The sequence below is a fragment of the Pinus tabuliformis genome, chromosome 7, assembly GCF_031772625.1.
Source record: "Pinus tabuliformis cultivar Carrire ecotype Pingquan chromosome 7, CPIR1, whole genome shotgun sequence".
Classification (NCBI taxonomy): Eukaryota; Viridiplantae; Streptophyta; class Pinopsida; order Pinales; family Pinaceae; genus Pinus; species Pinus tabuliformis.
In genome coordinates, this window is record NC_142293.1 from 1,702,446,119 (window position 1) to 1,702,457,007 (window position 10,889).

Sequence of the window (10,889 nt, forward strand, 5' to 3'; positions counted from 1 at the left end):
GATGATAGGCAACAGGTCCAATTCTTTCCACGACTTTAAACGGCCCAATAAATCGGGGTGACAGCTTTGTCCCTTTTCCGAATCGAATAGTACTTTTATTTGGTTTGATGCAGATGAAAACCTGATCCCCTACTTCATACCTCCTATCAATTCGGTGAGCATCAGCATAACTCTTTTGTCTATCATGGGCTTCCTTTAATCGTTGCCTAATTTGTCTTACCTGCGCTTCCATTTCATGGATTAATTCTGGTCCTATTATCACTCGATCTTCTAACCTGTCCCAACTTAATGGTGTTCTGCACGGTCTGCCATATAAAGCTTCAAATGGAGGCATCCCAATCGAACTATGGTAACTGTTGTTGTATGCGAATTTGACTAAGGGTAAATACTTTTCCCAGTGTGATTGTTGATCCATCACATACATTCGCAACATGTCTTCAAGTACTTGATTTACTCTTTCAGTTTGCCCATCAGTCTCAGGATGGTAAGCAGTGCTGAAATTTAGCTGAGTACTTAAGGCTGTTTGCATGCAAGTCCAGAATCTGGAAGTGAATCGCGAATCTCTATCGGATATAATCTTCTTAGGTACTCCATGAAATCTGATAATTTCATTTATGAATACTCGAGCTACGTTAGCAACATCGTAAGTATCTCTTACCGGAACGAAATGGGCGCTTTTTGTTAATTTATCCACCACTACCAGAATGGCATTGTGTCTTTGAGAAGTAAGAGGTAGTCCAGTGATAAAATCCATAGAAATGGTCTCCCATTTAGACATAGGAATGTCGTGGGGTTGTAAGAGGCCCGCTGGGTGACAATGATCTACCTTTACTTGCTGACATTCCAAACATTTTGCAACAAATTGAGTGATATCACGCTTCATGCCTGCCCAAAAGAAGAGTTTCTTGGTATCCGCATAGATTTTCCCTACTCCAGGATGAGCACAATATACTGCTTTGTGGGCTTCCCCAAGGATGGTATCTCGAAGATTTTTATCATCAGGAATATATATCCTTCCATGGAATCGTAAGATCCCATCGTTTTCTAATTCATAACCCTCAAATTTAGATTATTTTGCCCTAATACCCTCAAGACTTGCTCTCACCTTTAAATACCAGCTGTCTCTTATAAGATGATCCAGTATTCGCTGTCTTAAGTCTACTTTAATGGGTATGAGAGAGAATATCCCAGGTCTCCTGCTTAAAGCATCTGCTACTACGTTTTCTTTTCCCTTAATGTATGATATTCCGAAGTCATATTCACTTAGGAATTCACTCCATCACCTTTCCCTGGAATTTAAGTCTCTTTGGGTGAACAAATATTGTAGACTTTGATGGTCGCTTTTAAGTGTAAAACTTCGTCCCACTAGATAGTGTCTCCAAATCTTTAAAGCTAGCACTACAGTGGCTAATTCTAAATCGTGAGTAGCATAGAGTTCTTCATGAGATTTAACATTCTGGAAGTATATGCTATCACTCCCCTATCCTGCATCAACACTGCACCCAGCCCTTGCTTGGATGCATCAGTACATACCGTAAAGTCTTTGCCCATATCAGGGACTCTTAGGATTGGTGCACTGGTGAGTAGTCTTTTGAGTTCAGAGAATGCTTTATTACATTCTTCAGTCCATTCATACTTAACACCTTTACGCTGAAGGGTTGTAATTGGCTTTGCGATTTTGGAGATCCCTCCACAAATCTTCGGTAATAACCGGCTAAACCCATAAAGCTTCGTATCTCATGTGCATTTTTCGGTATTGGCCAATCCATGATCGCTTTTACCTTCTCAGGATCTACGGAAATCCCTTCATCTGATATGATGTGACCCAAATAATGAATCCTTTCCTGAAAGAATGAACACTTGGATAGTTTTCCATACAACTGACGTTCTCTAAGGCAAGACAATACTATCTGCAAATGATCTTCATGCTCTTTCTCATTCTTGGAATAGATGAGAATATCATCTAAAAAGACTTGCACAAATTGATCAAGGTATTCACGGAAAACACTGTTCATAAGATTCATGAATACGGCTGGCGCATTTGTTAACCCAAATGGCACCACAGTAAATTCATAATGTCCAAAACGTGTTCGGAATGCAGTCTTAGAAATATCATTTTCGGAAATCCTTAGCTGGTGATATCCTGATCGAAGATCAATTTTTGAAAAGACAGCAGCTCCTTTCATTTGATCGAAAAGATCATCGATTCGAGGCATAGGGTATTGATTCTTTACTGTAGCTCGATTCAAGTCTCGATAATCTATGCATAATCTTAAGGATCCATCTTTCTTCTTCACAAAAATTACAGGAGCGCCCCAAGGTGATGTACTGGGCCGAATATGCCCTATATCGAGTAGTTCCTTCAATTGGATTTGCAATTCCTGAAGTTCTGGAGCTGTCATTCTATAAGGCGTTTTAGAGATTGGTTGGGTACCTGGTTTTAATTCAATAGTGAGATCCAATTCTCTTACCGGGGGTAATCCAGGTAGTTCCTTTGGAAATACATCCGGGAATTTAGCTAACACCGATATTGTTCTAAGGATGGCCCTTTTTCTTGGCTTACTTCTTGAATTGCATAAGCCTGACAACCTTTTCTTAAACAACGCTTCACCTGCATTGCTAAAATGTAGCGTAAAGAAACTTCCCTCTTGATTCCTTGAATTTGGATTACTTCTCCCTCATCATTTATGCCCAGAATCCTTTTCCCATAACAGTCCACCCAAGCTTGGTGAGCTTCTAGCCAATCCATACCTATGATAAGATCATACGTTCCTAAGGCTGTGACATAAACTTTCAGTTTAGTCGAACAGACCCCTAGGTCAATTTTGCATTGATCCACTAAGCCCACGGTTTGGAGTTCTCCTGAGGCCATTTCCACTTGGTGGAAATCATTTTGTCTATGAGCTGCCAACCCACATTTGTTTAATGCATATGACGAAATGAAACTATCTGTGGCACCTGTATCAAATAAAATTTTGAGTTTTATACCGTTGATAATACCTGAAGATTCCACTACAGTGGATTGATGGGCTGCTTGGTCATGGTTGACTACTGCATGAATTCTATGATTACCTCGATTGGTTGATATCGGCTCCTTTCCAGTCCTATGCAATATATTTGATGAAGCTTCTGGGCAATCACGCTGAAAATGCGGTCCCCCACATCCCCAACAATTGAGCTGCGTTGATCCTCTTGAATCAAGGTGTGAATTTCTAGAGAACGAGCTTCGTCCTCTCATGTTGATTCCTCTCGCACTTCTTCCTCTACCGGCAGTCCCTCGCGATGCCCATGGTCTGGTGTTTGATGATTCCGCGGCTATAGTGTTTACTGCCATGGGAGCTCTTGTCCCCACATTCGGGGTAAACCTGTTACCATAAGGTGGCCTTGAGCTACCTCCTCCGAAGAAGTTCCGGGGAGCCTTCCCTGGAAATCCTGATTGTAAAGGCCCTGCTGGCCCCATATCTTTTTTGATTCCAAGGTGCTATTCTGCATAACGACCACATTCGACTGCCTCGGCTATTGATGATGGTTTCCACATGCTTACCAAGGCTCTGATGCAAGGATTTAACCCAAATATGAAGCGTTCAGCTTGACGTTCATCAAAATCTAAGTAGTGAATGTATTTTACAAGCTCCATAAACCTTATCTCGTACTCTTCCACCATTTTATTTCCTTGAATTAATGTATGAAAGGCTCTGGCTTGTTGTTGTTGAAAGTATGGAGGTAAATACTTTGCACGGAACCTTTCCTCAAATAGTTCCCAAGGGACATTATCCGATGTAAGGTGCAGCTGCTTTTCCAGATTTCCCCACCAAATCAAGGCACTTTCCTTTAGTTGAAACACGGCAATTTTTGTTTTTGCTGAAGACGAATATTCTCTTAACCTAAAGCATCGGTTCATTCCTTCCAACCATGCTTCAGCGCGTTCACCTGCTCGACCTCCTGAGAATTATGGGAGTCTAATTTTCTGAAGCTCCCTAGAAATGTCTTCTCTCAATCTTCTGGGCTCAAAATTATTTGGTTCCGCTGAACTGGTGGCTACATGTTGAAATTCCCCTTTGGTTTTGGCCTTAGTTGATTCTTTTAATGTTTCCAATAAGGCTTCCAAAGAATTCATTATCACAGTCAACTCTGGCGCTAGGGCGATTGATGTTGATGATGGTCTTGGCGGTGACGATGGTGATGGGGATGATGATGGCGACGGTGGTGGTGGCGGCATTAATGGTTGTGATGCTGCCTGATCACGTCGTCGTCGCTCATACGTCCTTACCATTGTAATGGTTCCTGAACACATAATAAAATTCCGTAAAAATTTTGAGGTGGACAACCGAATTTAACACACAATTTTCTTTTGCAACTTCACATTCATAAACGGGTATAGTTTTGCTATTTTTACCCGCTAGGCGGGTCTTACTGATACTGAGGTCAAGGAGGGTGGTCTCATGACCTCCTTGTCCTAATGCAGGGTATTCTATCCTAATATGAATAATGCAGAAGTGTATGGTTATTAGCTCCTAAGGTAAGACATCTAAAGTTTATTCACCTAATAACATCTATGATATTCTGTATATATTACTTGGGTATGGATTAAATCTATAAAAGGAAGGGTTGTTTTGGTTCCATATTAGTTTGACCTTTAGCCGTAAAGTTTTACCATAGATATGTCATGATGAAAATCTAGAAGAGATACAGTTCAACAATATATCATAAATAGTAGATTGGTTTTAAACGGAGGAAATAATTAGGATAAAATGTGATTATGAATTTTTAGAACCAGTTTTGTTTTAAGAATGACTCCGTCAAAGGATATAATTAGTATAATTTTGTTCTCTAACTGATGCTTTTGAAAAGTAGTTTTTGTGAATTGCACATAACACTTTAATGGTTGATGTAAGTGCAAATTTGACTGCAATAGGATTCATGGAAAAATTTTGTGCTACACACCGGAGAACCACACTCATAGGCAAGGAATAACTGGTCTAACAACGGGCTACTCTCAGATAGTCTGTACAAGTACTGTGCTTTAAAATGATGATGACTCTTCTTGTTAAGGTTGTAGTGAGCTAAGCTGACCTGTAGTAACACTGTAACCATGCTCATTGTATAGAAAGCTGCTTAACTTACTTATGTAAATACCGTCACACTAGTTCAACAGTGAATCAGTAATATGCAGTTACTCATACGTAGAAAGGTGATGACTATACTAGTATCTCCATTGATACACTCTTACTTGTGTTATAAGCGTAATGATTGATTACTGTGAATACTTAGCTCCATATCCTGTTGCTAACACTAGTGATTACATATATGGGATTTGATCATAACTATTAAGCACCGTATTATAACTAAGGATATAGCAACTATTTACCGAGTACTGTTACCTTTAGATACCTGTAGCTTAAACGTATCCATATAGATAAGTACTACATGTTATCTTATCAATAAAGGTCAGATTTCACAATATTTGGCAGAAAACTTGCATAGATATTACCTGAGAAATTTAGCTATTCCTGGCAACTGGCAATCCTAGGAGGCTATGAATGATCAACAACATATCCGGGAACCTATCAAGTTAGAATCGATTACTGTCAAGGAACAAAAAAAAGAACCTATTTAGAAGGGTTCACCTCCCTTTGGAAGGGGTGTATAACAACTTGCAATGGTGACTAGGCTAATGCTTGTCTTGGACAGTTGACTGCATTTAAAGTTGATCTGGCAAAACAGATAACAACTACAATATATGAGTATAGAGAAGATGTAGGCTTCGTCCAGACTTGGATGCAAGGTTCTATAAGCAATGGCTTTGTTTTCTTCTGAAAAAAATGTTTGGAAGCTGCTACATTGAAGAAGATTATTCCTCTACCAGAAAACCCTTTTGAAGGTTTTGATGATGCTTTAATTGAAGAGATTGATGCCCTTTGTAAAAAAAAACTTCTGTTAAATCAAGAACAGGTATCAGTCAGGCTTTGATCGTACTGGGAGGAAACCAGGGCTGGATGCCTTCTGGTAATCCTGTGTTTGCTGAAGCAACAAATCAACCCCTTTCATCAAATCAGTCGAACGATTTAGTAGTTTATTCATGCAGTTCAGGTGCCTCATCAATATCTGCATCTGATAGCCTGCCGGCATATCTGCAGTCTTTGAATGAGACACAACGAGAGGCAGCTACAAGTGATATTTCAAAATCTTTACTGATACTGGCAGGTCCAGGAAGTGGAAAGACCTCAACAATGGTTGTACGATTGGAACTTTTGTTACAGTTCAAGGAAAATATACCTCATTTCCGATTCAGGTTTATTAGTGTGCCTTCATGCTTTCCTGTTTGAATGCTATCGGTATATTTTGAAAATACGTTAATACTAAAGCTCAGTGGCTCTGTTTCCCTGTTGTTATTCCATGTGATAATAGCTCCATTCGTATGCTTTATACAATAATCTAAAGGTTGGTAACAAATTCATTAGCTTCACCCGAGAGTTAAACTTTCATAAAATTGAATCTGATTGTCCATGAGAAGGAAACTCGAGAACACCGTAGCTATATAATGTTAAGCACTTCCAGGCAATCGTTTAAAATTAAATGTTGTCCTGGAACACATTCATATACAAACAGAGAAACCAATCCCTTCTACACCAATGCTTTATAGCCCAGAGTACATGAGTATTAATTAGGGAAACCCCCCCCCCCTTCAGGTGACTTACGATCATCTGAAAAGAGTGGGGCAATGGGATCCTAGGTGACAGTGGTTCGGAATTAACAGAGACCTGTGCTCATATGAAAACTAATAAATAAAGCATAAATCAAACAATCGCATTTCCTTATTTGAAATTAAAAATGAGAAAATTTGAAGCAAGGTTTCGAAAAGCATGAGAAACAGTCGTAGGACGGCGCGGCGAGCTCTGCACAAGTTTATGGCACACAGCACCACCGCAAGGAATATCATCCCGCAATTAAATTTCCTACAGGTTGCTGCTCACCGTTTTTGACTTCTTCCGAACTTTGAAATCCCGCTTGACCTTGCGAGCCACCCAGCCAGACATTGAAGGAACACAAAGGAGGCTCCGGTCAAACACGGGATGATTGTTCTTAAATTTCCGTTCACTGAAGCTCCACTCTGAAATTCTTTGTCCGAACCACGAACTTCTAAATGCAATAGTGGCTAGCTTTAATTTATCGTCACGGACGCGGCAGGAAACAACGGTGTATTTTCAATTCTCTCGGATATTTTCAACTAAAACCCAAATATTTGCTGAGTTTGCGTGAGGAAATTGAATCATGCATCACTAGCTGAACTTCATATGAATGGCACTAAAGGGTGGTTGTTTTTAAGAAAACGAAGCCTCTTTTTTTTTTCTTTTTTTTTCCGGAATGGTACTCCGCCCTACTTGCCATGAGAAATAATGTCATTATATATTCACAGCAATGCTCTATTGCCGCGGCAACCAATGATTCTAGAACAAGAAAACGGCCGAATCTCAGAAATGAGGGAAAATCTCGACAGACGCACAAATTGATGAAATTCAAGGACGCGAGCTGCTGCAGTGTCGGAATGATGCCCTAAGGCTAGAATCCAAAGCACAGGAACATAATTATTTCGCTTGCTTTATTACAGCTACAGGTGATACAGCTGACAGGGAAAGGAAAGAACGCAGGCAAGGGCAATTAAAGAAATCCATTTCATTCACCATATACCAAAGAACAGCGAATTGTGGGCCTGTAAGGTCGAAAAGAGTTTGAACAACTACCTCTGATACCATGTGTAGTAATCAAAAACTTGAAAACAGGAACCGTAAAAAAAAATTGATTTGTACTTACCTGAACTGCTATCTAATCCCGTGAAGTTGATGATGTTGCTGTTGTTTTGCTCCAATTACCCAGGGAGACCAATTCCACCTAGCCTGACTGAGCAAAGACTAGCTGCTCAATCCAGTAAGCTTCTCACAGAAGCTCACTGTCCCCCGTGCCCAGAACCTTAGACGGATTAAAGCTCTTCCAATGGCAGACCTCTCTCACTGTTGAATTTCCTCCTCCTGGTTTCTAACTCCGTTGTTACAGCCCCCTTTCTCGGTTCAGACCTCCGGTGTTTATCTGCGGGCCTGGCGGTGGCCGCCCTCCTACCTGCAGCCACCGCCTTCCCTCCTCCCGACATGCCTTCCATGCATTTGTGGCTCTCAGATATTTTCCCTGCTGTCATATGCGCTTTGTTATAAATATCCTGCTGGTTTATGCGTCCCCTTTTATATAAGGGTGCTTCTTTTGATTTTATTTTTATTATATAGTTTAGTTTTATAAAGTTTAATTTATATATTTTATAAAGTTCAAAAATTTATATTTATAAAACTTAATCATATTTATTTTAAAGTTCATCATATCTGTTTTAATATAAAGATTAAAATTTATATTTATAAAGCTTCATCATATTTATTTTAAAGTTCATCATATCTGTTTTATTATAAAGTTTAAAACTTTATATAGTGGATTAGTTTAGATGGGTCGTTACATTTATCTTATTGTGATCTCTATTGCCCTACTGCATTTATGGTTGAAATTTTTTGAAGTATAATTGTTTAAAGATCTGGAATGTGCTAAAGTAAGAATAATATCATTGGAAGTAATTATCTATAGCAGAAAATTGTGCTTGTCATTATTGCACTTGAAAAATCAACACCCTCTTTAAAAGAAGTCAGCCATATTTTTATTTTCTAAGGACTTAGAAAAATGAAGCCATCTTTGTTGCTTAATATAAAACATGAAAATTGCCCAATGTGCTTGAAATTAGCGGTGGTGAGCACGACATTGAGAGCATTATGTTTGATGGGTGGGAAAATTCTGAACATTCTAAATTTCCTTGTGCCTTGTCCTAGGGCCACTATGTTTCTTAAAAGTGCAGATGCATCTAATCAAATCAAGAGTGCCCAGTTATGTGATTTGAATTTTACCAGAGTCTATTCATTTTATCTTCATTCAAAAGGGAATCAATACTTACTCTTGCCAATCACCTCTCCCTGTCGCCTCTGAATACCTAAAGTACCCAGCTAATGCATCAAGAGCGGTTGCCGTTCCACCCCCAATGGCCATTTTGTTCACATCCTCCTGAATAAGCGAAATAGGATGTTCCTCTTGTTCAAGTTGTTCTCTAAAGATTTGATCTGTCTTAGTTTTTACACTTGCATCATTGAGGTGTGCTCCTTCCAAGATGCTGCTAGCTGATGCAGACTTTATTGAACCCCAATTGTCTTGAAAATATGAAGGTAAAGTTCCTTTCATATTTTCCCTTAAGCTTTTTATGTCTGGCAACAATCCTGCACCATTAAAATCGCATTATGAACTTGAGTAAGAAGCATGTAAGAAGAAAAAAAGTGGGTTTCAGTTACTGCAAATGGATCCTCTTTAGAAGACAGAATAATAACTATTAAAGCAAACTCAAAGTATAAGACTTGCCACGTTACCTCTGTCCACATCCAAGTGAAAGACAGGTAAAGTAGGGCATGAAAGAGGCAAAACTGAAGAACGCCGTGTCTTTCGATATTCTCTATATGAATCTGGTATTTCCTCCACACTCTAGAATATGCTTATATAAGAGAATGCATAGCATGTACATACTCCATAAAACATACAGTAAATGCATATTTGAAATTTGAAAAAATATTATTTTTAATCAAGAGGAAAAATGCAATAGAGATTCAAGAACAGACCTCAAATTCAAATAAATGTGCTTGCCAAAAGACAATCCTTGGGTTTTCTTCCAAAACATAAATAGTTGAAAGAGATTCCGAGACTGAATGAACCAACTTGAGCCAATCGTACTCTCCCTCCTCTTCAGTGATGATATGAGTAGCATTAACCTAAGCCAATGGAAAGCCACTTAAAATTTCACTCTAGCAGTACACACTTGACCTAAACCTACAATAATCGCATAACAATATATCTTCCCTTGCAGATTGTAGTCATTAGAGAATACAAGAGTTCATCTAAAATACTATCTATTGAATTAAATTTTAGAAAGTTCCATACCTTGACTTAAGAAAATTGCGAAATATATACAAGCAACCAATGATACCTCTTTCACTAGTGTTGGAAATATATCTTCAGTTCTCCCAAATCTGATAATTAAGTCAGAGCCACGGTCTTTAAGTGCATGTTTCAAGTTCTTAACAGCATCAATAAGCATTTCGAGCATTTGGCTAGACAAACCTGAAGGATATAGAATCAAACAAACTTGAGTTTGGGCAGAACAGAGACCATAGACACGACATCTAGTTGAGACTCGAGAGAAGAGGAGCTTAATTCAGTCTATACTCACTTTAAGAATAAATCTCATAATTTTAATAAGATGATTTTGTGATTCAAATTTATGATGGGCCGTGTCTCTTCATGCAGAAAAAAATTGTGTCAAGGGATGATCCAACAAACGTGTTAATAAAATGCAAGAGTAACTTTCGTATAAATGTGGTGTCATGTCAAGGCATTGAAGTCCATATATACTTTTTATTTTTATTTTTTTAAGAAAACCGAGTTTTTGTTTTGTTGGGGAAGGTGGGAATGTATCTTATATTTCATTGTTGAACAATAAAGAACTCATCAAGAATCATACATTATTGAGCCAAGCGGTTATCAGATGAACCACCCATCTTTATATAAGCTAGGAGAGCCAGCCTATCTGCCTTGGTTCCAATCTTAAGGCTACATCTTCCCTGAACATTCCAATAATGGCTGAAATCTTTGTTGCCAATTCTCATCTAAATTATGTGATATTTCCCAAATGAAATAGGGTTAAGCATGTCCGTTAATGTTGCGTGGTATCTCTTTTGGGAGAAAAGAAAAAAGAAAGACAACCTGTCAATATGGTGGTGCCCCAAACAGTTCTCCCTAATCATCTGATCATGTTACAA

General features: G+C 38.8%; 1 protein-coding gene across 3 annotated transcripts in view; it reads right to left on the reverse strand.

The window, feature by feature from the left end:
- Positions 1-10,215, reverse strand: part of LOC149255088 (DNA photolyase) — a 217,915-nt gene extending 207,700 nt beyond the window's left edge. For 2 of the 3 annotated variants that reach the window (XM_089457168.1, XM_089457167.1), the window contains exons 1-4: positions 10,058-10,214; positions 9,693-9,842; positions 9,447-9,558; positions 8,984-9,299 (exon numbers count right to left, since the gene is read on the reverse strand). In XM_089457168.1, coding sequence (XP_089313294.1) covers positions 8,984-9,299; positions 9,447-9,558; positions 9,693-9,842; positions 10,058-10,177 — 698 coding nt within the window. In that variant the 5' untranslated portion in view covers positions 10,178-10,214. Of the gene's footprint in view, positions 1-8,983; positions 9,300-9,446; positions 9,559-9,692; positions 9,843-10,057 lie in introns of all 3 variants that reach the window. The other variant, XM_089457169.1, reaches the window with a different exon arrangement.
- Between the last annotated feature and the right edge of the window lie 674 nt (positions 10,216-10,889).